Source organism: Lampris incognitus, chromosome 5 (genome assembly GCF_029633865.1).
Source record: "Lampris incognitus isolate fLamInc1 chromosome 5, fLamInc1.hap2, whole genome shotgun sequence".
Taxonomy (NCBI): domain Eukaryota; kingdom Metazoa; phylum Chordata; class Actinopteri; order Lampriformes; family Lampridae; genus Lampris; species Lampris incognitus.
In genome coordinates this window covers 4345711-4373371 of record NC_079215.1, presented here as the reverse complement: position 1 = coordinate 4373371, position 27661 = coordinate 4345711, and the positions used below count along the sequence as shown (strand labels likewise).

Here is a 27661-nt window from a genome sequence, read left to right as displayed (position 1 = left end):
CAAGCTTGTCAAACCATAAACCAACATGTAAACACACACACACACACACACACACACACAGACAAAAGCCAGGCAATGTCTTCTGATGCCTTTCCAGCCCAGCCCCCCACTCCCAGCTGACCAATCAGATGCCATCGTTAGTGCTACAGCTTCGTCTGCCCATTTACCAGTCCTAATAATTAAACCGGCACTGGTTTCACGAAATGGCCGCCCCTTATGAAGTTTGCAATCAAAAATACATCCTCGGTTTTCCCTTTCGATTAGTCGGATTAAGTGAAATTATTTACGGGGCCTGGATGGGTCTGTGGCTGTTTTATTTATTTATTCGGATGCCGACCCTCCTGCCCTGCCTTTGTTTTTGACTATGGAGCAAGCGAGCGCCTCACAAAAGAGGATGTTCCTCCGTCACCTCGTCCTGCATCGCCCATTTGTCAACTTGATCGCGGTCAGCCCCTGAGGTCAGCCATCTGCCTCCTAAAACCCCCCCAACCCACTTCACTCCTTTTTACTCTTTCTCCTCCTATTTACTCTTGTTTTATTTCCCTCGCTCTTTCGCTCTCTCTCTCTCCCGCTCTCGCTCTCTCTCTCGCTCTCTCTCTCTCTCCCGCTCTCTCTCTCTCTCTCTCAATTCAATTCAGTGATGCTTTATTGGCATGACTGCATTAATTACAATGTTGCCAAAGCAAAACAGGTCAACAGAGAACTAAACAACAAAAAAGGAAAAAGGAACAGATAGATCTGGCAGAAACAGAACAGCACTTGAACAGCAACTGACAGTAACTGACAGTGTTTTGGTCACTCTTTGACCCTTAGGCTATGGCATTCTGACACATATTGTGCCGCAAGGTGTGTCCTTTGGCCTTCTCCTAAAATAAGTGGCCATTGTTCTCTCTCATCCAGCAGTAGAACATTTGGAATCTGATTTTCAAATTTGTCTTGTTATCTTTCTCTTATGTTCTGGAATTTCTCACAATTTAGCAGGAAGTGCATCTCTGTCTCGACCTCACCTGCCGTACAGTGACCACATATTCTTTGCTCTTTTGGTAGCCAAGATTTTTTGTGTCTGTCCTTTTCAGTGGCTAGACTGTGGTCAGTGAGCCTGTACTTGGTAAGGATGTGTCTGTGCTGATTGTCTCTGACAGTGGACAGACAGTCAGCCAGTTTGTCTTTTCTTTTTAGGGCCCCATAACATTCTAACTTGTGTTGTCATTTGGTTTCTGTGTCCCAATGTTACAGATATGAGTTGCTGCATTGTGTGATGATGTGGTTTACTCTAATCTGTGGTTGGTTAGCAGTTCTAATCTGAAACTCGTCTGGGTCAGTGGTTATGGGGTCCGTTAGTTTCAGAACCAGCTGACTGAGGGGGGCTCTTTCTTAGCTCTTGGATTTGGAATGCTTTAAACTGCAATGTGTGGTGGGGACTTGATTTAAGGTGCATCCAGAAGTTAAGTGATCTGTTTTGGATATTTATTATCAATGGGAAACAGCCTAATTCTGCCTTCATGCGTTTGTTAGTGTTTTCCTTTATACGTTTAGCAATTCTTGACAGCATTCTGCATGCAGGGCTTCTATTGGATGTTTGACCCATCTAGTGTAGTCTTTCTGACTGAGTGGACCCCATACTTCTCTTCCATATACTGCAATGGGCAGGATGACACTTGTCAAAGATTTTGGGCCAGATTTTAACTGGGATGTCTGTTTTATAGAATTTTCTTTTTATTGCATAGAAAGCTCTTCGAGCTTTCTCTTTGAGTGCCAGACCAAAGCTTCCTGAGGCACTGACCCTCAGTCTCAGCTAATTATAATTTCCTTTTTTTTTTTTTATTGGAAACCAGTGTTACATACATGTTAGACACAAAGAACAGATTAGACACAAAGAACAGATCAGTGTTTCACAACATTTTCCCCCTTTTTTTGGTGTGTTAGAACAGAGAGCTACAATAACACCTAAATAAGACACACACACACACACACACACACACACACACACACACACACACACACACACACACAGGGAGTTGATAAAATGAAATAAAAGCTAATCATAATTTTAACGTGTGTTCTGGGGCGGTGTTACCTAGAGTACATAGGTGTCTTACTTTCCTGACACCTGGGCTTCTTCTGGAAGATCATAATTTTTGTCTTTTTTAAGTTTACTGTCAGGGCCCAGTTCTGACAGTATTCCTCTAGCAGATCCAGATGCTGCTGTAGACCCTGTTCTGTAGGTGACAGCAGCAACAGGTCGTCTGCATAGAGCAAGAGTTTAACTTCTGTATTGTTTAGGGTGAGGCCAGGAGCTGCAGATTGTTGTTAAACAGGGTTGGTCTCAAACTGCGGCCCTGTCTCACCCCTTGCCCTTGAGTGAAGTATTCTGTTCTTTAGTCACCAAGTTTTACTCTGCACTTATTTTCCAAATATATAGATTTGATTATGTCAAACACTTTACCCTCTATGCCACTTTGGATGATTTTATAATATAAGCAATCGGGCCAGATAGAATCAAATGCTTTCTTAAAATCAACGAAGCATGCAAATATTTTTCCTTTACTTTTTAGGTGAACATGTTGATTAATTAGGGTGTGTAGGGTGTAGATGTGATCTGTAGTGTGGTGATTTGGTAGAAAGCCAATCTGACTCTTGCTCAAGACACTGTGTTCGGTAAGGAAGGCCTGTAATCGGGCGTTAATAATACAGCAGAAGACCTCCCCCGGGTTACTGCTAGTAACCTAGATGGTCTCTCTCTATCTGTCTCGCTCTGTCTCTCGCTCTCTCTCTCTCTCTCTCTGTCTCGCTCTGTCTCTCTTCCTCTCTCTCCCTCTCTCTCTTCCTCTCTCTCCCTCTCTCTCTCTCTCTCTGTCTTTATGTTGTTAAAAAGATTTCAAGTCTGTTTTATGACAATTTTTTTGTTAAATACTTATTTTCAAAATTCAATTCTCTCTCTCTGTCTCTATCTGTCTCACTCTCTGTCTCTATCTCACCCAGTTTGTCTTTTAGGCTCAGTCTGCTTATCTTCTTATCTCAGTTTGTGTCTTTCTCAATCGCTCTCTCTCTCTCTCTCTCTCTCTCTCTCTCTCTCTCTCTCTCTCTCTCTCTCTCTCTCTCTCTCTCTCTCTCTCTCTCTCTTGCTCGCTCACTCTTTCTCTCGCTCACTCGCTCGCCCCTAAAAAGCTTCCTCACTTATCCCTGCTTTCTTTTCTTCCTAGACTGTTTTCTTCCTCCTCCTCGCCCTGATAATTCACTTTGTTTAATTGTTTAAAGTGCCAGTGGAGCTGCACTGGGCGGAAACCATCCATTCATTGATCAGAAGGCATGCCCAATACCAGAGAGAGAGACAGACAGACACAGAGACAGAGACAGACAGAGAGAGAGACAGACAGAGGCAGAGAGAGTTGCACTTCCTCCTCCACTGTGAGAAGTTCTCTTCAGTAAGAGACTTCCACTTCGGGGAAATAGCCAAGAAAACACCAAACTTCCTACTGTTAAGCTCAGAGGAGAAACTGGACGTTCTCCTGGGTGAAGGAACAGCAGCTCATCTGGCAGCTAAATACGTATCTGCCTGCCACAGCCTGCGGGACTCACAACCACTGTGAGATCCCCAAGATATAAGCTGTGGAGTCATTGCATTGAACTGTGTGGCATTTGTTGCACTGTACTGTGTATGGCAGTGAGGATAAAAGGGGTTGACTGCTTTGGTGGGCAAAGATATGGACCATGCTTATATGACGACACCTATGTATTAATGTGTGATGTCAAGTGAATTTGATGTGTGTTTAATATGTGATGTAATGTTTTAGTCTTTTGCAAACTGCTTTGGCAATGGCATATTTTCTGTTCATGCCAATAAACCTATTTGAGAGAGAGAGAGGCGGAGAGAAAGACAGAGACAGACAGACAGACAGACAGACAGACAGACAGACAGAGAGAGACTGTCAATAGATACATACAAAGACATTGAGGGGTAGAAGTAGACAGGTAGAACATGATAGAGAGTTAAGGATGGGGGGATGCAGAGAGAGGTAGACAGGGAGAGAGTAGTAGAAAGAGACAGATGGAGAGAGAGGTAGACAGGGAGAGAGTAGGAGAAAGAGACAGATGGGGAGGAAGAGAGTAGTAGAAAGAGACGGCTGGAGAGAGAGAGAGTTGAATGGGATAAATAGAGCGGCGGTATCTGTAAAGGAATGCCTTCAAGACAGAGCTTCTTCATCTCCTTTTTTTCTTTTTTTTCCCTACTGTGCTTCCCTGTCTTTTAAGGAAGTGGTTGTCACTCTTCACCCCCGCCCCCAACACAACCCCATACACACACACACACACACCAACACAACCCCTCCACACACACACACACACACACACAAAACTACTTGTGTAAATTTCCTGTTTATTGTTGTAAAGACAATGGTGATATACCCGCTACCACCGCAGTGCATGCTGGTAACAGCTCAAGTCTTCTCAGCCACTGTTGGGGTTGTTTGTGGGGTCAGTAGCTCATGGGGGCGGGGGGGGCGCTAAAGTGGAGGCTGTGCTGTGCTGTGCGTGTGTGCGTTTGTGTAGTGGGTAGCTGTTTGTTGAGACTATCATGCTCTACATCAAGGGGGGCTAACCGTGGGCCATGGAGAGCCATGTGTACGCAGGTTTTCCTTCCAGCCGGACTCCACACCAGATGATCTCACTGATGAGCAACCTTTCAACCAAAGAGGAAGAATGTATCGGGGAAATGAGCTGGTGTGGAGCAGAGGTGTAAAAACCAGGTCCAGAAAGTAAAAGTCCAAACCATGTATTTGCTCCACTCATGCACTACACCAGCAGATTCTAGTCAACACCACTCCTCAACTAGGTAGGGAAAACTAGCTAATGAAATCAGCTGGTTTAGTAACATGGTTGGAGCAAATACACGGTTTGGACATTTACTTTCGGGACCTGGTTTTTACAACTCTGGTGTGGAGTTGGGTTGGAATGAAAACCTGCAGACACATGGCTCTCCATGGCACATGGTTCGCCACTGCAGCTCTATATATTTGGTTCGGAGCAGGTTCTGTTTTTTTTTTTAATATTGTTTATTTTTTATTTCATGAATTCTCAAAAAACATGGATATCGACATCCAGGTGGTGTAGCAGTCTATTCCGTTGCCCACCAACACGGGGATTGGCGGTTCGAATGCCCCGTGTTACCCCTGGCTTGGTCGGGCGTCCCTACAGACACAATTGGTCGTGTCTGCGAGTGGGAAGCCAGATGTGGGTATGTGTCCTGGTCGTTGCACTAGCGCCTCCTCTGGTCGGTCAGGGCGCCTGTTTGGGGGGGGGGGCTGGGGGGGGATAGCCTGATCCTCCCACACGCTACGTCCCCCTGGGGAAACTCCTCACTGTCAGGTGAAAAGAAGCAGCTGGTGACTCCACATGTATCGGAGGAGGCATGTGGTAGTCTGCAGCCCTCCCTGGATCGGCAGAGGAGGTGGAGCAGAGAGGGGTAATTTGCCGGATACAACTAGGGAGAAAAAGGGGGAAAATTCCACACACAAAAAAGAGTACACACTGAGACAGACCAGTTAACAGACAGAGCGTCGTCATTTACTGTGTTTTTGATGGAACAGAGTTTTTTTTTTATTATCATTATTTCCCCCCCTTTTTCTCCCCAACTGCACTTGTCCAATTACCCCACACTCTGAGCCGTCCCGGTCTCTGCTCCACCCCCTCTGCTGATCTGGGGAGGGCTGCAGACTACCACATGCCTCCTCCGAGACATTTGGCATCACCAGCCGCTTCTTTTCGCCTGACAGTGAGGAGTTTCACCAGGGGGACGTAGCGCGTGGGAGGACCACGCTACTCCCTCCTGCCCCCCCCGAACAGGGGCCCCGACCGACCAGAGGAGGTGCTAGTGCAACGATCAGGACACATACCCACATCCGGCTTCCCACCCACAGACACGGCCAATTGTTTCTGTAGAGACGCCCAACCAAGCTGGAGGTAACACAGGGATTCGAACCGGCGATCCCCAATGTTGGTAGACAACGGAATAGACCACCACGCTACCTGGACGCCCATGGAACAGAGTTTTAATGATCTGTCCCCTTCTGTATGTGTGTGTGTGTGTGTGTGTGTTTGTGTGCATGTGTGTGCGCAGGAGCACGTGGTGGGGAACGGCAGAGGCAGCCAGGTGCTGTCTGAGTGTGAAGACTACAAACAGGAGCAGTTCAAGATCAGCCGGCTGGAGAGACAGGCCCAAGTCTTCCTCAATGCTGTGTTCCTCAGAAAAGGTAAAGCATCAGGCAGACATACAAACACACACACACACACTCTTACAGAATCCAGCTCTCTCCTCCAATAAACCACTGCCTCTACATATTCACTTGTGTTATACTCCATGCCTTTAGCCGACACTGTGCAGGGCCGTGGGAGTCACTGTAGACATGAGTTTAATGAACGTTGCTCGCTGCCTTGCCAGCATTGCAAACAACCAGTAGTTAGTTGGGTGAGGGTCAATGCCATGGCTCTGTGACAAAAGACCCCCCACCGACAGCCTAAAATCATTTTTAATTTAGCCCGAGTAGAATTGGATTCAATTCGCAGAGCTGCAGCATGCTGATCAAAAGATGTAGCAGATAGTTCCATGATCCGGAAAAGATCATCGATGATGTCACAGGGTTGTATCAGTTCATGTGGACACAACGTTTAATGACAGAAAGGTTTCATCACTCATCTAATGCCCCTTTCCCACTGCATGGAACCAGCTCGACTCAACTCAACTCTACTCGCTTTTTTTGGTTTTCCATTGGGCAAAATTAGGGATAGTACCTGGCACCAGGTACCTCTTTTGGTACCACCTCCGTTGAGGTTCCAAGTGAGCTGAGCTGATACTAAAAGGTGATATGAAAATACCACTATACATAAATAAATAAATAAAATAAAAATTTAGGTACATATAAATATATGTATATTTATTTAAATGTAAATAAAATCTTTAAAAAAAATCTAGTCAACACGCCCACAAATGACCAGCGAGGCTTTGCCGTGAGGGGATACTACCTGCAGTGGAAAACCTGCCTGCAGGTATCTCCACCCTTATAAACAATACAGTGGCATAACAACCCAAACCAACGACCGGTTTCATGGGCACAGCCATATTTGATCATGAACTGGTCGTTGGTTCCGGTCGTTATACATCTGTGGCCATCTTATAACACTGTGATTGCAACAATCCCTAGTCCTCTGTGAATAGTACACATGATTAATGGTCAGAGCAGTATTTTCATATGAAACTGGTTGTTGGTTTCGGTCGTTTGGCACTGTGTTGTGCTGTATTGTTTATAAGGGTGGAGATTCCTGCAATCAGTTGAGACTGAAGAGGTCACTTAAATGATGATGAAACGTTTCTGTCAGTAAACGCTGTGTCCAGATGAACTGATTTAATCTTCTTTGAGTTTCTTACCTGGGTTATCAGGCGGGCATAAGGACATCGTCTATGATAGAGAAATTACAGATAAAACTAAGTGCACTCAGTAGAGTGCAGATCTCCGCCAGGCATATATCCCCTTCTTCAGTGTTTGGACTTGGCGACAACCACCCCTTTTTTCATCTGTCGGGAAGAGGGGGAAATACGGAGGCACAGCCTGCATACGTCTCCTTCTCCGATGCTCGGACTTAGGTGAAAACCAGCAAGCAAGCAAACCAAGCAACATTTTATTTTATTTATATAGGAGTTAGCACTCACTTGCGGTGTAAAACAGGTTTTTCAAAGGTTTTGAATCACCGCTTGCCTGATATCAGACAGAACTGTCAACTCGTGGGCGTCCAGGTAGTGTAGCGGTCTATTCTGTTGCCTACCAACATGGGGATCGCAGGTTCGAATCCTCGTGTTACCTCCAGCTTGGTTGGGCATCCCTACAGACACAATTAGCCATAACTGTGGGTGGGAAGCCGGATGTGGGTATGTGTCCTGGTCATTGCACTTGCGCCTCCTCTGGTTGGTTGGGGCGCCTATTCGAAGGGGAGGGGGAACTGGGGGGGAATAGTGTGATCCTCCCACGTGCTACGTCCCCCTGGTGAAACTCCTCACTGTCAGGTGAAAAGAAATGGCTGGTGACTCCACATGTATCAGAGAAGACGTGGTAGTCTGCAACCCTCCCCGGGTCGGCGGGGGGGGTGGAGCAGCGACCGGGACGGCTCGGAAGAGTGGGGTAATTGGCCGGATACAATTGGGGAGAAAAAGGGGGAAACCCCCCCCCCCCCAAAAAAAGAGAATGTCAACTCGTTACACTCTTTCCATCTTCAGTCTGACATCGCGTCCACTCGAACCGATTTCTGTGGGGGAGGGGGATTCGCATTTCCCTAACCAACCACTAGAGGGTGACATATCTGCCCGAGTCGACGCCGCTGCGTAGCCATGGCAACATACTGTTTTTGCGATGGTTTTAAGAGTGGAGCAAAGTAAAAACAAACTATGATGTCGGGTGATATTGAGAAGACATGGCGCGTAACGCTTGACCACAGTTTGACAACGCCGTTTGTCTCACCCATGGCGCTGATTGGCTAACTGGCTAATCGTTAGTAGTAGATAGATAGCGTGGGGGGGGGTAAAGGTATTTTCAGAGTTTTTCTTTTTCAGTCTTGATCCTCATTCGTTGAATTTGTTTTGTAAAACAGAAGTAAAGTCCTGCTCGCGGTCACAGCACCCTTCTGACTGAGTACAAAGATAAAAGACGGGAGTCGCTAGTCCACATCCTGCTGCTCTCAGAAGACCATGCGAGAGTTGTGCCGTCATCATTCAGCCTTGAACTGAATAGAAACGTGGTTCATCCCTTCGGCTACAGTCATGCAAACCTTGGACAACCGAGGACTAAGTTGTTTGTTATTGTGAGACTGATTCTGTTAACTGACAAACATCTGTGCTGCATGCAACACGGCATTCATGTGTGTAGTCCCCCAAAAACTCTGACTGCCAGCGTTTTGCCGTTTCTACTGTATGTTGAATGACAATGTTTTGTCACATGGCTCCGATACGCGTCAACAACAACCGGTCAATGTTTTGGACTATGACTTCACAGGTGGTTAAGTCCAGGTTTTAGATTAGAGATGGGGGTTTTTTGGGGGGGGGGGTTCCCCCTTTTTCTCCTCAATTGTACTTGGCCAATTACCCTATTTTCCAAGCCATCCCGGTCTCTGCTCTGTCCCCTCTGCTGATCCGGGGAGGGCTGCAGACTACCACATGCCTCCTCCCATACATGTCGAGTCACCAGCCACTTCTTTCCACCTGACAGTGAGGAGTTTCACCAGGGGGATGTAGCGCATGGGAGGATCACAGTATTCCCCCCAGTCCCCCCAAACAGGTGCCCCGACTGACCAGAGGAGGTGCTAGGTGCAGCGACCAGGACACATACCCACATCCGCCTTCCCACCTGCAGACACGGGCAATTGTGTCTGTAGGGACGCCCGACCAAGCCGGAGGTAACACGGGGATTTGAACCGGCGACCCCTGTGTTGGTAGGCAATGGAATAGACCGCTACGCAACCCTGACACCTCTGGGTTAGAGATGGTTAAGTGTAGGTATGGGTTTGGTGTGGTTAAGATTAGGGTAAGGATCTGGGACATCAATTGTAAATCATAATTACACGCATTTGTTGTGTGTCTTTCCATTTCCTGCAACATTTATCTGTTTCCTGAACTGCGGTGGTCAACAACGGCATGTGACTGCTGCGTTTTGGTGTCATGAGAGTCGCTTGTTTCAGGTTTAGTGTCTTTGACTGAACACAAATAGCTGTGACCAGAATGATCTTCATTTTAACTATACTGACTGCCGAAATCAGGGTTACGAGTAGCATGAACTTGCCCTGGTTTTCATAGTCAATGTGGCATGGTGGCATAGTGGTTAGCGCGGTCGCCTCACAGCAAGAAGGTCCTGGGTTCGAGCCCACGGGTAGTCTAACCTTGGGGGTGGTCCCGGGTTTTCCTCTGTGTGGAGTTTACATGTTCTCCCCATGTCTGCGTGAGTTTCCTCCGAGGGCTCCGGTTTCCTCTCACAGTCCAAAGACATGTAGGTCAGGTGGATCGGACATACTAAATTGCCCCTAGGTGTGAATGTGTGTGTGTATGTGTGTGTGTGTGTGTGTGTGTGTGTGTGAATGTGAGAGAATGAATGTGTCGGCCCTGTGATGGCCTGGCGGCCTATCCAGGGTGTCTCCGCCCCTGCCACCCAATGACTGCTCCAGCATCCCCGCGACCCTGAGAGCAGGATAAGCGGTTCGGATAATGGATGGATGGATAAACATTTCATATGTTGTTGACACGCCTTGTCTCCGCGTGACAGAACATTTGCTTTCAACTTATTTTGGGAAATACCAATAAGTTGTTTTTCAATGTTTGGTCTGAGAGACCAGGGACAGCATGTGCAGTCAGCAGCACTGGCAAGCCAAGCCTCGCTTTTACCTTAACGATCTGCCAAACAAGGTTGTGGTTGTCACCCTCTTCCAACCACCCCGCCCCATGAACCATGTTTCCGTATGAAGTCTGCAGGTATGTGTTGCACTTCTGTTTTATGTTCAACTATGGATGCCCAGCTCACGTGACCTCACAAGATAGCACACACAAAATAGCACACACAAGACACTGAGTGTTGCCAAAATTGAACAAGATGTCCGGGTGGCGTGGCAGTCTATTCCGTTGCCTACCAACACGGGGATCGCCGGTTTGAATCCTTGTGTTACCTCCGGCTTGGTCGGGCGTCCCTACAAACACAATTGGCCATGTCTGCGGATGGGAAGCCGGTTGTGGGTATGTGTCCTGGTCACTGCACTAGCACCTCAGGGGTGCCTGTTCAAGGGGGAGGGGTAACTGGGGGGAATAGCGTGATCCTCCTACGCGCTACGTCCCCCTGGTGAAACTCCTCACTGTCAGGTGAAAAGAAGCAGCTGGCGACTCCACATGTATCGGAGGAGACGTGGTAGTCTGCAGCCCTCCCCGGATCGGCAGAGGGGGTGGAGCAGAGACTGGGACGGTTCAGAGCATGGGGTAATTGGCCAAGTACAATTGGAGAGAAAGAAATTTGAATGAAAGAGTAACGACATCTAAAAACACATTGTAACATTTCAAGAACCTGTTTGAGGCAAACAGATCGGTTCAGCGGGACTCAGGAGCTATAGAACAAAGTTGAATTCTGAGGTGAAACATGTAAAGAAGAAAGAAAGAAAACGCTTCAGCAGATTGAAGTAGTCTACTTCACCAGGCTGTGCAGATGATATTGGCCAGATTTGTCCTTTCTTCTTATGTGCATCTCGAGTGTCCTGCACAATTGTCAGACAAATGGTGCGAGTCGTTCTGTAAAGCCAACCTCTAAACGTATGTAAAGAATGACAGGGTCTTACATGACATGAATTTAAAGCTTTGTCCAAATCGCACAACAGACCCACTTTATCACCCTCTGGTAGAAATATAAATCAACTGCAGCCGACCTTAGCAAATATGTGGTACTTCAGTAACAGATTATACTGCTCATATGGAATGATAAAAGCCCCGCTGGCTAAATTCTAATGCTCTACATATGTTTTGTGTTTTTGAAAGTACAGGTTGTTAAGATGGCTGTCTCTTTATTTATCCAGAATACACGGGTGGCGTGCATACTTGCAGAATGTACATGTTGCTATACAGAAAAGCCCCTTCTAGCCACGTCCGTGCACTTGATCTGAGCCATGTTATTGTTCCTACTTTTCCCGGGGGGGGGGGGTTCCCCCGGGGGGGGTTCCCCCTTTTCTCCCCAATTGTCCTTGGACAATTACCCCACTGTTCTAAACCGTGCTGGTCACTGCTTCACCCCTCTGCCGATCCAGGGAGGGCTGCAGACTACCACATGCCTCCTCCGGTACATGTAGAGTCACCAGCCGCTTTTCACCTGACAGTGAGGAGTTTCACCAGGGGGACGTAGCGCGTGGTAGGATCATGCTATTCCCCCCAGTTCCCCCTCCCCCCTGAACAGGCGCCCCGACCGACCAGAGGAGGTGCTAGTGCAGCGACCAGGACACATACCACATCCAGCTTCCCACCTGCAAACGCGGCCAATTGTAACACGGGGATTCGAACCGCCAATCGAATTGCTACGCTACCCGGATGCCCCCCGCAATGTTTTCTGTGCAGTTATGCTTTAAATTCTGGGTCATTTTCCAGTCATTAAATGTCTGAGGAAGGTAGACCCTCCACTCACCTGGTTTCGTCTCCACCCCGTCACCTATGTAGTGAGAATAAAAGGGGAGCTTTGTGTGCTCGCTGGTAGCGGTTGTGTGTTATTTTTAGCCTGCATCAGGTCATAGAGGAAGGGGAAGTTGATGTTGGTTTAATCAATGGCTGGTCCTAATCAATTCAGCCTCACTCACACCCCCCGACACAGAGGCCTTTACAGATACTATGTTTAGACAGTCATACAGACGCAGGCATGTGGACATGTGCAAATACACACACACACACACGCTTCATAGCATGCATACACGCCTACACAGACACAAACAAGCACTCATGGAGATGTTTGTGTGCTCGTGTGATAAACCGTGCCCACCGACAACCTCCCTCCCCTGACACAGACTCGCACAAACACTGGGACACATACATACACACACCAATATGTGTATGCCTTCTGTATGTACAGTAGACAACATGCACCCACGATTACACACAAATACACACATAAATGCAAAAGACAAGAAACAAACAATCATGCACTAAGAGACACGTGAACAAGCATAAACTACAAACATGAACTTGTACAGTCCCCCCTCTAGTAGGGCTGTGTGTTGGCGAGGATCTGGCGATATGATACGTATCACGATACAGAATCTGGCGATATGATACGTATCACGATACAGAATCTGGCGATACGATACATATCACGATACAGAATCTGTTGATACGATGCGTATCACGATACAGGGTTACGATTCGCTATATGGTGATACTGTAAGAAAGGTGATATATTGTGATACTGTAAGAAAGGTGATATATTGTGATACTGTAAGAAAGGTGATATGTTGTGGTTTCATAGGCCTGTGTTCTTTGTGCTTATGCTACTTCCTGTCTCAGTTTACGTTGTTGGGTTGGAGTGGAAGAGTCAAATGGCTGAAGACAGATTACAACACTGTTATCTAGCAGTCGTGGGTTTACACACAACACAACATGTTTGTCACAAACCTTTACATGTAAACAATTAAAAATCGATACAGTGGTTTTGAGAATGGATACAGTATCACAAAAGATAATATCGGCATACTCGAGTGTATCGATATTTTCTTACACCCCTACGCTCAAACGCGTTAACCCACACACTTTTACACACACACACACACAGGTGTTCTCCAGTTATTCAACCTCACACACTCTGTTGTAGTGTTGCGTGACCCAGCCTTGAATGTTGTGATTTCCTTCCTGTCGATGTACCTTTACAAAAGTGTTTTGGTCGTATCACCTCCCCGCTGTCGACGTGTTGCGGGTCAACCTTGTTTGCGTTCCCCGTCTGAGGAAGTTGCCGTTCTGGGTCAACAGGCAGCAAGTCCTCAAACTGCTGAGGAAATGTTTGTCTGAAACCGGCCGTCTGCCAAATCGCTTATCTTTGTTCTGCGGAGGCCAGGGCCCTGGTGTGTTCAGCAGTAATGGCCCGCGTTGAGTGTTGTGCGACTCAGCTTGCACATGTCCTGAACACACTCACTCCCTGTTATTCCCTGTTGCACTGGGATTCCCCATGACGGTCTCAATAGTGCAAAAAAAAAAAAACCCACTACCTACAAATGTTTTTGAGGGCGTCCGGGTGGCGTGGCAGTCTATTCCGTTGCCTACCAACACAGGGATCGCCGGTTTGAATCCCCGTGTTACCTCCGGCTTGGTCAGGTGTCCCTGCTGACACAATTGGCCATGCTTGCGGGTGGAAAGCCGGGTGTGGGTATGTGTCCTGGTCGCTGCACTTGCGCCTCCTCTGGTCGGTTGGGGCGCCTGTTCAATGGGGAGGGGGAACTGGGGGGAATAGCATGATCCTCCCACGCGCTACGTCCCCCTGGTGAAACTCCTCACTGTCAGGTGAAAAGAAGCGGCTGGCGATGCCACATGTATCAGAGGAGGCATGAAGATGTCTGCAGCCCTCCCCGGATCGGCAGAGGGGGTGAAGTGACAGGGACGGCTCAGAAGAGTGGGGTAATTGGCTGGATACCATTGGGGAGAAGGAAAAAAAACAAAACAATGATGAGTGATAGTCTTTTGAAATCTCAAAACCATGAGTTTGATCATTTAAGGCCACTCAAGTTCAAAGGTCATGGGGCCAATTTAGAGCTCATATACGACTTGCCATTGGTCAGTAACAGTTATTGTGTACCTACCTGCAGCCATTTGTGTAGGCTAAGTTTAATGTTGCCTGACGACCTTTCCTCCAAAACACACACACACACCAACAAACTAGGCCTGCCTGAACAATATCTCTTTTTGGAATGGACATCAGTCATGTTAGGCTAAAACTGTTATTGCATGAGAGAAAATGAAATATAGCAAGGTACACTTCTTTATGAATACACTAGAAGAAAACTAAGCTAATCAGACAAATTATATTTTAGTTTAGTTCAATGACTTATTAGAAAACTGCCATATTTCTGCTCTAAAATCCCCCTGATAATTGCTAGAGGGATAAATTATTTGCAGTTGAGGTTTTTAAAGTTAAAAGCTGCATATATCTGGTGAAATTATGTCTCTTCCTTTTAATTTGTTAGTATTGGGCGGCCCAGTGGTTAGCGCTGTCGCCTCACAGCAAGAAGGTCCTGGGTTCGAACCCCGGGGTCATCCAATCCAATCCTCCTCTGTGTGGAGTTTGCATGTTCTCCCCATGTCTGCGGTGGGTTTTCTCCGGTGGCTCCGGTTTCCCCCGCCATCAAAAAGACATGCATGTTGGGGTTAGTACTCCTGTCTGTGTCCCTAGCCGAGGCATGGCAAGACCAACTGGAGTTGGTCCCTGGGTGCTGCACGGCGGCTGGCCGCTGCTCCCAGCTACACAGCTAGGATGGGTTAAATGCAGAGTCTAATTTCCCCACGGGGATCAATAAAGTATACCAAAATAAAATATTTAAAAAAAAATTGGTATCACTTTATTTAGGGGATTAGAAATTACCTAGTAATTTCCTAGTAATAACGTAGTAGTTTTTACAGGTAATTTTACAGCTAAACCTAACTTAACCCTAACCTAACCTAACCTTAAACCTAACCGTAACCTAACCTAACCCCAAACCTAACCTAACTTTAAACGTAACCTTAACCCCAAACCTAACCTAAACCTAATCCAACCCTAACCCTAACCCTAACCTAATCCAAACCTAACTCTAACCACAAGGTAATTTCAACCTTATTTCTAAGAAATTACGTGATAATTACCACCTTATTACTAGGAAATTACTAGGTAATTTTCGACTCTCTAAAATAAACTGTAACCAAATTTTTAATACATATCGCAAAAAAAACCCAACAAAATGATCAAAATGTTGATTAGTCCAGCCCTACAACAGTCAGACACAGACAGACTATAGCAGCCTGTCAAGCCTGTTGTCGAGATAAACACGTTACATAAAAACATAGTTGTAATTTTTACTGTTATCATATTAGAAATAAGAGTGCAGGTAACAGCGAAGGCCAGAGTGGTACCTTTGTGCCAGCGTCTTTTATGCACACATTAGAAGACCTTCAGTGTGCTCGCTAGTCAGGAACATGTGTCAGTGTGATCCTTTTTTTTTTCTCAATTACTTCAACACAGATTGAGAATTTGATTTTTTGGGATAATGCATACTAGCGAGGATTTGGGGTCACCATAATGACATGCATGCTTGTGCTGTATCCAAATAATGGAAGCACCGATTTAAAGATAAGTCCCTGCAGTCGACTAGCCGTTCCGGATTTGGGACAACGCCAGATTAGTGGCTGCATAAACAAGCCCGCCGCGGCACCACGTTGTTGTTTGTAGCCGTTGAGCTCAGTGTGAATTACCCACTGATATCAATGACCGCGGTTAACTCAAGTTTGTTTTGACGCAGCAGGGGTGGTGTAATTCCTGTTGTGGGATCCATCGTCTCGTCTTGTAGCCATATTCTCAGTATTAGTCCCGGGAGAAGTGGCAGCTAATTCTGTTGTTGTTGTTGGTGATGCTGTTTCTCTGCCATATTTTCAGGGATGAGAAAAAGAAAGCTCATTTTGCTAACAAGATTTGGTCATTTTTATATTTTTCTGTGTGCCACAGGAGTTAATATCCCAGCTGTGTGTGTGTGTGTGTGTGTGTGTGTTTTTGTGTGAGAGATACACAAAAGGGAAAATGGCTGTGACACTAGCTAGTATAACAAAAGGATGAAATCTTAATTCCTCTGTTTGTTTCTCTCTCCCCCTTTGTTGTCCCCAGAGCTCCCAGGTTTCTCAGACCCTCACATACCACTAGTGGCTCGTGAGATCATGCAGCGAATGATCCGCCAGTTCGCTGCTGAATATACCTCAAAAACTACTCAGGACGACCCGCCCATGCCCAACGGCAACATCAAGGACCAAAGCCTGCCGAAAGCGCCCTCTCTGGCCCCGGCTCCGGCCCCGGCCCAGGCCCTGGCCTCTGGCACCCCCGGGACCCCACCGGGCCTGCTGGCCCCTCTGGCCTTGCCGGCACCCAGCTCGCCCTCAACCTCCTCCTCCCCTTCCCCAACCTTGGGGCTGGGCCTAAGCCCAAACTCCGCCGGCGCCGCCACCTCAGCGGCTCCTTCCGCCCTCAGCGGAAACGGTACAGAGACCGGTAACGGAGGGCCCGGAGCCGGGGGAGGTGCTGCTACCCCTGCTGCCTCTGCACAGAACCCCGTCCTCAGCAAGCTTCTCATGGCCGACCAGGACGGCCCGCTGGACCTCACTGTCAAAAAGAACCACACTGACCTGGAGCCCAGTCAGCAGGGTGAGGAAACACACACACATGCGCGCACGTGAAAAAAATATGCACAAATAAAAAATACACACATGTACATAGATGTGCACATAAAACACTTAACATATATACACAATAAGGAAAGAAATTACAGATCACAGGTGCATTGCACTAGACATTCACTAGTCTAATCTCCACCCATATGTGTGCTTAAACTGGGGGGGGGCGGGGGGGGTGATGTGGTCGGAAGTTAGCTAGCTCTAGCTTCATTTTGAAAATATCCTTCAAAGGACCCACTCACCCACTTCCGTGCAGAACGATTGACAGTATATAGGAATGAATGGAGACGCCAGCTTGCAAAGAACTCTCCTGATTGGCTGATAAGGAGCAGGTACACAGAACATTTTCTGTCTCCATTTACAGCACCCAGGGCGACCACAGACTGGATTCTATTTCCTCGGTGAATCCGCTAGATGATCGCTGCTGAGATACAGAAAGAGTGTGACCAAATATTATAAAGTGTTTTAGATTAAAATCGCTGATTGCCACTTCAAGCAGTTCAAAACCTCTTCGGGAACTCGGATAAAGATATCCTTGATATGATCTAGTTTATTTTGTGATTTTTTAAAAAAATTTTTGCTCTTTGAAAGAGCCTATGAGCAAAAGAATAACACTAAATTGTGTTTTCTTTTGTCTTGGCGTTTATGTTCATTTCTTTGCTCCCTCTTCATTGAGTGCCAGTGTGTCCGTTATCCCTCCTTCCATCAGATCACTTTGTCTGGCTGTCAGTTCTTAAATGCTGCAGCCATTGAAGTAACCCATGAGAAATATGCACCAGGATGTACACGCCCCCCCCCCCCACTCTCTCAGGGTAATTGAATGGGAGCAATGCCAACAACCAAGCATGAGGCAACCTCGTTTCTGTAGAAAATATAAGTATAAATATATATAAATAAATATCTAAATAAATATTATAAATAATACATGATAATAAATAAATAATAATATAAATATTTGAATATTAATAAAAATAAATTTGCTATTTCTATATTTCTAGGGTAAGTATAAATATAAACAAATATTTAAATAAATATAATATTAATAAATGATAATAAATAGTAATATAAATATAATACATATTTAAATAAGTATTTATATAAAAATGAACTTTCTGTTTCTATATTTCTAGGATAATGTCCTTAATCCAGAGTGGGTGGAAAGGGGGAGGGCACCTTTATAAAGGGGATGCCCTTCGTCCATTTGTTTCCAAGATGGGGGATGGTATCTTCTCACAATCCCCTCAAGTTTTCCCTTCACCCAAAGGCCAAACCATTCAGATTTCCCTGTCTGAAAATGCACTGGCACCACTGGAAGAAGGACACAAGTGGACAATGGAGGAAACTTTAAAGCTGTGGAAATACTGTTTTTTAACGGAATACGAGCGCGTGCAGACACGCTCTCTCACACACTCACGCACGTGTTCATAACGTGAGCCAATCCCATCATGTCTTCAGGAAGTGGACTGGGAAGGAGGTTCTTATTCCCTCTCCCAGCTGCGTCCTGGAATCTCCTTGCAGAACTCGAATTCGGAACATCCACACGCTGATCTCTGAGTCCCGCATCACTTGTGACCCTTGCAGCCCCTCACTAAGGCCGCAGGTCGAGTACGCGAGCCCACGGCGATCAGCGTGTCCTCCGTTTTCTGACTCAACAGGACGTCAGGGACGTCAGGAGAATGTCCACGCTGATAGGCTGTCGCGACCCAGCGTCACGCGACTTCTCGCTCAGTTGAACATTTTCAACTCTCGGGAATATGCGAATAACGCGACAATTCCTGTATTCGCGCCATCGCGTCACCTGTTATTCGCGTCGCGTATTATGTACACGTCACATTATTTATGTCATGTATTATTTACGTCACGTGTTATTTACGTCACGTATTATTCGCGTCGCGTATTATACACGTCACGTGTTATTCGCGTCACGTGTTATTCGTGTCTGCGTTGACTTTATATGTAATCTCATCGCGCGGAAAAAATTGCTTCGCGTTTGGTGTGAACACAACTACCATTATACCCCATGTCCCTCAGGTGACTGTTTAAATATATATTTATGTTTAAATATACATTTCTGTTTAAGTATAAATTTCTGTTTAAATATATATTTATATTTAAATATACATTCATACACAGCTGTTGAAATCTGCTGTGAGTGAGACGTTTCGGGAAAAACTGAAATTTTGAAATGTAACAAAAAAAAGTTTAAATGTTTACCTCCATTTATACCCCCCCCCCCCCCACACACACACACACACACACATTGCACATGCACACCCATTTTATGTTTATCCTTGTGTAATCCCAAAATCCCAAAAGTGAACTTGACTGTGCTGTGCGGTGCCTATATGGACCGGGCCGGTCACAGCCTGCGGGGCTTTTTGTTCTGTAATCCAGGGAGGTCAAACACAAAAACCAACTGATATTTTAAACTACTGTCATTCCGGTAACACAATGTAAAGCTCAACGCTGAGCTGACCAGGAACCGAAAAAACACAAGTGCCCGTTACCCCGACGATGTGTGTGATGACACAGTCACACACTACACAGTCACACACTACACAGTCACATGCCACACAGTCACACACTACACAGTCACATACCACACAATCACACACTACACAGTCACATACTACAGTCACATACTACAGTCACATACCACACAGTCACATACCACACAGTCACATACCACACAGTCACATACTACACAGTGACACACTACACAGTCACATACCACACAGTCACACACTACACAGTCACATGCCACACAGTCACACACTACACAGTCACATACTACACAATCACATACCACACAGTCACATACTACACAGCCACATACCACACAGTCACACACCAAACAGTCACATACTACATAGTCACATACTGCACAGTCACATACCGCACAGTCACACACTCACTATGTAATAAGAAGCGAGTCCATGTCTAAAAATAAATAAATAAATAAAATTACAGCTACAAGCAGAACTGCAGCTTTGTAAGAGGTGCAGGAAACTGATATGAGCCTTCATCACCCCACAGACACTGATGATGACCTATCAACACACACCACTCACAACTATATTGTGTGTGTGTGTGCATGTGTATGTGCATGTGTGTATGTCTGTGTCTGTGAGATGGTTGTGTGTGTGTGTGTGGGTAAGTGATCCAGCTTTAAGGATAATCCCTGCCAAAGTTCTATAGGCTAAAGGCAGAGTTATGGGTAGGTTGAAAGATTGTGTGTGTGTGTCTTGTGTGTGTGTATATATGTGTGTGTGTGTGTGTGTGTGTGTGTGTGTGTCTGTGAGATGGTTATATGTGTGTGTGTGTGTACAGATACAAGTGTATTTGTAAGCCTCTATGTTTGTTTGATGTGTATGTAAAATAAAGATAACAGTGTCCCTTGTGTTCATGGGATTAAGAGATGCTGAAGTTGGCAAATAATGTTTAAAAGAAACAACACAAGAGTAAAAACATGAAACATCATTCATCCATCGTCCATCCATCCATCCATCCATCATCCATCCATTATCCACACCACTCATCCTGCAGCAGGTGTCATGGAAGGAAAAGAATGTTCCATGAAAACGAGTCTATACTGAATTTGCAAACATATATGTGTAGTCATATGCTTATTCATGTAGTTAGTGTGTTTTCACACACATGCGGAAACGCTCATGCACACACCAACACGCGCGCACGCACACACACGACTTTTCATTTTATACTTCATATACAAACTGCTGCTTTACCTGCCTCTGACTTGCTGTGTGTGTGTGTGTGTGTGTGTGTGTGTGTGTGTGTGTGTGTGTGTGTGTGTGTGTGTGTGTGTGTGTGGTAACACACTCAGATGGTGTACTGGACCTTTCCACCAAGAAGAACCACAGCGTGAGCGGCGGTCTCCTCAAAACCTCTCCCAGCTTCTCCAGCGCGCCTGCGCCGGGGGTCAAAGGGTACGACAACAGGATTACACAACACACATACCAGCGGGCTCCGCTAGCAAGCCTGCAGCCAGCGTGATCTAGGGTAGGACTGTCATGTGCTCGACAAATAGGGGAGAGGTTAACATCCCACACCTCCACAGACACACAAGACCTCCTGGAGGACCGGGTTGAAATCCAGTCCCAATCTCGTCCTCTGTTCCTCAGTCAGGTTCTGGTCAGAAACTAGTCGAGTTTCTGTCCGTCTGTTGCTTTAAATCTGTCTGTCCTGTCTGTTTATATCATTTATGTCTGTCTGTCTGTCCTGTCTTTTTACTGTATCTTTTTTCCATATACTGTATCTGTTATCTAACATGTCTGTTTTGCTATCTCTGATTTGCTTTTACTGTCTCTCTCCCTCCATCTGTCTCTCTCCCTCCGTCTGTCTCTATCCCTCTCTGTCTGTCTTTCTCCCTGACTTCTGTCTGTGTCTCTGTCTCTACCCCCAACTATAAAGCCATTTAAAACGTCAATAAGAGTGCACTCACAAATAACACGAGGCTCAGTAACTAGGGCGCCGTATGGTCACAGTGTAAGAAGCATTGCGGTGTGTCAGGGCGGTCGCGTCCTCGCCCGGCGCTCTCTGGTATATGTACTGACCATGGCACAGCCCCCCCCCCCTTTTCTTCCCAATTGTACTTGGCCAATTACCCCACCCTTCTGAGCCGTCCCAGTCTCTGCTCCACCCCCTCTGCTGATCCGGGGAGGGCTGCAGACTACCACATGCCTCCTCTGATACATGTGGCGTTGCCAGCCGCTTCTTTTCACCTGACAGTGAGGAGTTTCACCAGGGGGCGGTAGTGCACAGGAGGATCACGCTATTCCCCCCAGTTCCCCCTCCCCCCTAAACAGGCGCCCCGACCGACCAGAGGAGGCGCTAGTGCAGTGACCAGGACACATACCCACATCTGGCTTCTCACTCACAGACACGGCCAATTGTGTCTGTAGGGACGCCCGACCAAGCCAGAGGTAACACGGGGATTCGAACCAGCGATCCCTGTGTTGGTATGCAACGGAATAGACCGCTACGCTACCCAGACGCCCCGAGTATAATAATTTTACTTCACCTCGTCTGTGAACAAACATCGTCTTCTTCTGCAAGTCTTTTCAGCTACGGCTTGTAAATACATGCATGTGTCTTGCTGCTACGCCATGAAGAACAAACCTCCTCAGCTGACATGAAAGACGTTGCCAATATCCCAAAAATGACCTGATGCTGCTGAAATGGGAAGTACCTTGTGGAAATGACGGTGAAATGGGAAGTACCATTTGGAGGTGATGGTGAAATGGGAAGTACCATGTGGAAATGACGGTGAAATGGGAAGTACCTTGTGGAGGTGACGGTGAAATGGGAAGTACCTTGTGGAGGTGATGGTGAAATGGGAAGTACCTTGTGGAGGTGACGTTGAAATGGGAAGTACCTTGTGGAGGTGACGGTGAAATGAGAAGTACCATGTGGAGATGACGGTGAAATGGGAAGTACCTTGTGGAGATGACAGTGAAATGGGAAGTACCATGTGGAGGTGATGGTGAAATGGGAAGTACCTTGTGGAGGTGACGTTGAAATGGGAAGTACCTTGTGGAGGTGACGGTGAAATGAGAAGTACCATGTGGCGGTGACGGCTCTCGTCTCACGAGCCAGACCTCAGCCAGCATCTATTTATGCAAAAGTCGAGGTGCCCGGGGGTGTTGGTCTGAACAAAACTTCATACATTTAAAGACTGTGACCTATCGACTATTGTATTGTTAACTAAGTGAACTTTTTCTCCATTGTGACATCGCGGGCGGCGGGCTTCGATCTCACCCACCCTGGTCTTCCTCGGGGTGGCTCAGCCAACGCCTCCCACCTCACATCTCCCTCATATCAGATTTGTTTGACTGATCGATGCCTTTTCTCCCATCGATTGTGGGACCAGGGCCTCTCATGTCGCATAGATATATTAATGCACAGTTATTCATAATTCATATATCTATCTATCACCCCCCCCCCCCCCCCACACACACACACACACACACACACACACACGTTTCAGGGCTGTTATTGACAAATCTCATGCCATTGATCATTTATTGATAACTGCGCTTTGCCAAGTTTCCACCTTTCATCTTCATGCTTTTGTCAGGTCAAGAGCTCATGAACATTACATGAACACAGTATAAATACATGAAACGATATAAATACATGAAACGATATAAATACGACCGGTACCTCCAGGAATACTTTTGATCTTCAGGTGAAAGATGGATTAGCAGAGGTTCAACACATTTAGTACAACTACCTGAATCGTAGCAACGTTGCTGTTATGGAAATTTTGTGCAAAGTAAAACTTGTGTCTATTGACAGTTAAAAAAATTAATGCCCACTTTGAAACAACCACAAGTACAAAATACACAGGAAGTAGAACCCTGACATCATAGCTGCATACATAATATTAATAATAACAGTCAAACACTGACATACCCTGGTGGGAAAGCTGCATGACATCTCTCACGAGGCTAGTTTCTGCTTGACCCTTGTGAAAGAAGGTGTCCGGGTGGCGTGGTGGTCTATTCTGTTGCCTACCCACATGGGGACTGCCGGTTCGAATCCTCGTGTTACCTCCGGCTTGGTCGGGTGTCCCTATGGACACAATTGGCTGTGTCTGCAGGTGGGAAGCTGGATGTGGGTATGTGTCCTGGTCGCTGCACTAGCGCCTCCTCTGGTCGGTTGGGGCGCCTGTTCAGGGGGAAGGGGGGACTGGGTGGGAATAGCGTGATCCTCCCACATGCTACCGCCCCTTGGCAAAACTCCTCACTGTCAAGGGAAAAGTAGCGGCTAGTGACTCCACATGTATTGGAGGAGGCATGAGGTAGTCTGTAGCCCTCCCTGGATCAGCAGAGAGGGTGCAGCAGAGAGCGGGACGGCTCAGAAGAGTGGGGTAATTGGCCAAGTACAACTGGGGAGAAAAGAAAAGCTATTCACTACTAGTGCCTCTCCCCCGCAGTGTGTTGGACGTGTAAGTGAAGTTATTCAGGGAAGGAGGAACAGGTAAAAGGAGGATGGGAGGGCAGAGTGGCCACACCACCACGTATATTACGTCTCTCACCATCATTTAAACTGCAGAAAAAAGAATCAACAGAGATTTAAAGAGAAACTTTGGCTCTATTAAGGAGGTATGAATGACTCAGCTAGTCGTGATATCCATACATGGACCACAGACTGCAGCGTGTTTGCTCTGCGTGTCACGCCTCCTGTCAGTTGTTTTAAAGACAACGTGCAACAATCCATAAACTGAGAAACGTGAACAGGCTCTAGTGCGTAGTAATACACTGGCGATCTTCAACAACAAAAAGTAGTGCCAAGATTTAGAGTGGTCTGAGAGGAGATTCGAGCGTCAGAAGCGCATATTGTTTTTTACATGGTTGAGTGGGTTTTTATTGTGCATGTGTTATTATGTTTTATTATTTATATGGCGGCACGCTGGCACAGTGGTTAGCGCAGTCGCCTCACAGCAAGAAGGTCCTGGGTTCGAGCCCCGGGGTAGTCCAGCCTTGGGGGTCGTCTCGGGTCATCCTCTGTGTGGAGTTTGCATGTTCTCCCCGTGTCTGTGTGGGTTTCCTCCGGGGGCTCCGGTTTCCTCTCACAGTCCAAAGACATGTAGGTCAGGTGACTCGGCCGTACTAAATTGTCCCTAGGTGTGAATGTGTGTGTGTGTGTTTGTCGGCCCTGTGATGGCCTGGCAGCCTGTCCAGGGTGTCTCCCAGCCTGAAGCCCAATGACTACTGGGATAGGCTCCAGCATCCCTGCGACCCTGAGAGCAGGATCAGCAGTTTGGATAATGGGTGGATGGACGTTTTATTAGGCTTGGTATGTTTTTATCTGCTGTCCCTGTTTGCTGCCATTCATTTTCGTGCCTGCTCGCTGGGACTTGCAGCCAGGTCTCTTGGTCGGGAGTCATCGACCAAGCTAACATCTACACATCGATAACACCACCAGTAACTCATACCACCTTATATCCATAAACCCAAACCGTCATTTTAAAGAAATGAAGGTGCTCTTGAATTTGCTTTAAACAGAGTTGTCCTCTATCGGACCCCCACTTCTCAACTATATATATATATATATATATATATATATATATATATATATATATATATATATATATATATATATATATATATTCTGCTCTCTCCCTCTCTGTTTTGGTCATTTGCAAGACAGATTACTGCACCTCTGTAGTCCTCACAGGCCATTTGCACATCATCAGCTACACCAAGGTTTTTACATCAGCTGGCTTGTCATGAGAAAGTAGCTCCTGGAAGTCCTGTCAGCTTAACGTTGAAGTACTCCCATGCTAGAAAGAGAGTCAGAGTTGGAGACTTCATATTCAGCCCTTTAACTTTCCCTTTCTGTAAGCAAACCGTTAACAGAGTTAACTGTGAGCAGGTCCGGTGAAGCCAGGCAGGGTTCCCACGCATGCTGGAAAACCTGGAAATGTATAGACTTGTTTCCTAGTCATGGAAAACACCTGGAAAATTTATCAAACATCCTGGAAGTATTATTAATATCATGGAAAATTGTCAGTATATATTTTTACTGGTAGAGTTGGCATATTTGTAGAGTAATTTGTAGGTGCTGAGACTGCATATCAGTGCCTTAAGTTTGGGCAGTTTGTTCACGGAGTAGCTGAATGGGACACAGTCCAAGTAGAGACTGCTTATCAGTTTGGATGGTTTGTTCCTGAGCAGCTGAATGGGACACAGTCCAGGTAGAGACTGCTTATCAGTTTGGGTGGTTTGTTCCTGAGCAGCTGAATGGGACACAGTCCAGGTAGAGACTGCTTATCAGTTTGGATGGTTTGTTCCTGAGCAGCTGAATGGGACACAGTCCAGGTAGAGACTGCTTATCAGTTTGGATGGTTTGTTCCTGAGCAGCTGAATGGGACACAGTCCAGGTAGAGACTGCTTATCAGTTTGGATGGTTTGTTCCTGAGCAGCTGAATGGGACACAGTCCAGGTAGAGACTGCTTATCAGTTTGGGTGGTTTGTTCCTGAGCAGCTGAATGGGACACAGTCCAGGTAGAGACTGCTTATCAGTTTGGATGGTTTGTTCCTGAGCAGCTGAATGGGACACAGTCCAGGTAGAGACTGCTTATCAGTTTGGGTGGTTTGTTCCTGAGCAGCTGAATGGGACACAGTCCAGGTAGAGACTGCTTATCAGTTTGGGTGGTTTGTTCCTGAGCAGCTGAATGGGGCACAGTCCAGGTAGAGACTGCTTATCAGTTTGGATGGTTTGTTCCTGAGCAGCTGAATGGGACACAGTCCAGGTAGAGACTGCTTATCAGTTTGGGTGGTTTGTTCCTGAGCAGCTGAATGGGACACAGTCCAGGTAGAGACTGCGGAGGCTTCCTCTGACACTTGATGCTGAATGAAGACGACTTCTGTGAGCAAAGGTGGCCTTGTACCTCCAAGCAAAAGTCTTGGGAAATGAAAAGATTGGAAACCCTGCCAGGACATAGTGTATCGGTATGGCAGCACAGTGGCCCAATGATTAGCACTGTTGCCTCACAGTAAGAAGGTCCTGGGTTTGAACCCCAGGCCGTCCCGGGTCCTTTCTGTGTGGAGTTTGCATGTTCTCCCCGTGTCTGTGTGGGTTTCCTTCGGGCACTCCGGTTTCCTCCCACCATCAAAAAGACATGCATGGGTGTGTTCGGGTAGTGTAGCAGTCTGTTCCATTAGCTACCAACACGGGGATCGCCGGTTCGAATCCCCATGTTACCTCCAGCTTGGTCGGGCGTCCCTACAGACACCAGTCACAACTGGCCGTGTCTGTGGGTGGGAAGCCAGATGTGGATATGTGTCCTGGTCGCTGCACTAGCGCCTCCTCTGGTCAGTCAGGGCGCCTGTTCGGGGGGGAGGGGAACTGGGGGGAATAGCGTGATCCTCCCACGCACTGCATCCCCCTGGTGAAACTCGTCACTGTCAGGTGAAAAGAAGCGGCTGGCGACTTCACATGAATGGGAGGAGGCATGTGGTAGTCTGCAGCCCTCCCCAGATCAGCAGAGGGGGTGGAGCAGAGACCAGGACAACTCAGAAGAGTGGGGTAATTGGCTGGACAATCAGGGAGAAAGAGGGGCTAAAATCTTAAAAAAAAAAAAAAGCATGTTAGGGTTAATACTCCTGCCTGTGCTCATGAGCAAGGCAATGGAAAGAAGACATGGAGTTGGTCCCCGGGTGCTGCAGCTTCCCACTGCTGCTATACAATAGGATGCAGAGAACACATTTTATTGTAACCAAAAAAAACAATGACAAAATAAAGTGGCTTACACTTACACATATTCTACAGTAACACAACCAAACAAATTAATGGAAAAAATGCTCCATAATTATAATCTTCATCTCAGTTCCTGGCAATATAATTAATATTTATGGACACGGGGTCTTTTTTCTATCGTTGACAGCCACATTTAGCTCTCAGCGTGCCCGTTTGTGAAACAAAGCGATAGTTTATCAGTTATATTCAGTATGATGGCGGCAGGGGGAATTGTCATATTTAACTGAAAGATTAGTATGAAAGAATAAATGTATGCAGTAAAACTACGGTTTCGACCTGTCATCCATTACTGCAGTATTTATATTTTTTGATAAATAACCTAATGGAGCCAGTTGAAGTGAGGCATGTAGACAAAACATGCGTGTCTCTATCTGGCAGCTCTTGTTTTAAAGTCGTCGAGCCCGATGGCCCCTGAGAAGACATGAGAAC

General features: G+C 46.6%; 1 protein-coding gene across 1 annotated transcript in view; it reads left to right on the top strand.

Annotated features, from left to right (window-relative positions):
- The window catches only part of lcor (ligand dependent nuclear receptor corepressor), a 154973-nt gene that overhangs the window by 116016 nt on the left and 11296 nt on the right, over positions 1–27661 (top strand). Inside the window, exons 4-6 of the mRNA XM_056280960.1 lie at positions 6116–6248; positions 16386–16916; positions 20790–20892. Of these exons, the coding sequence (XP_056136935.1) occupies positions 6116–6248; positions 16386–16916; positions 20790–20892 (767 nt within the window). The remainder of the gene's footprint in view (positions 1–6115; positions 6249–16385; positions 16917–20789; positions 20893–27661) is intronic.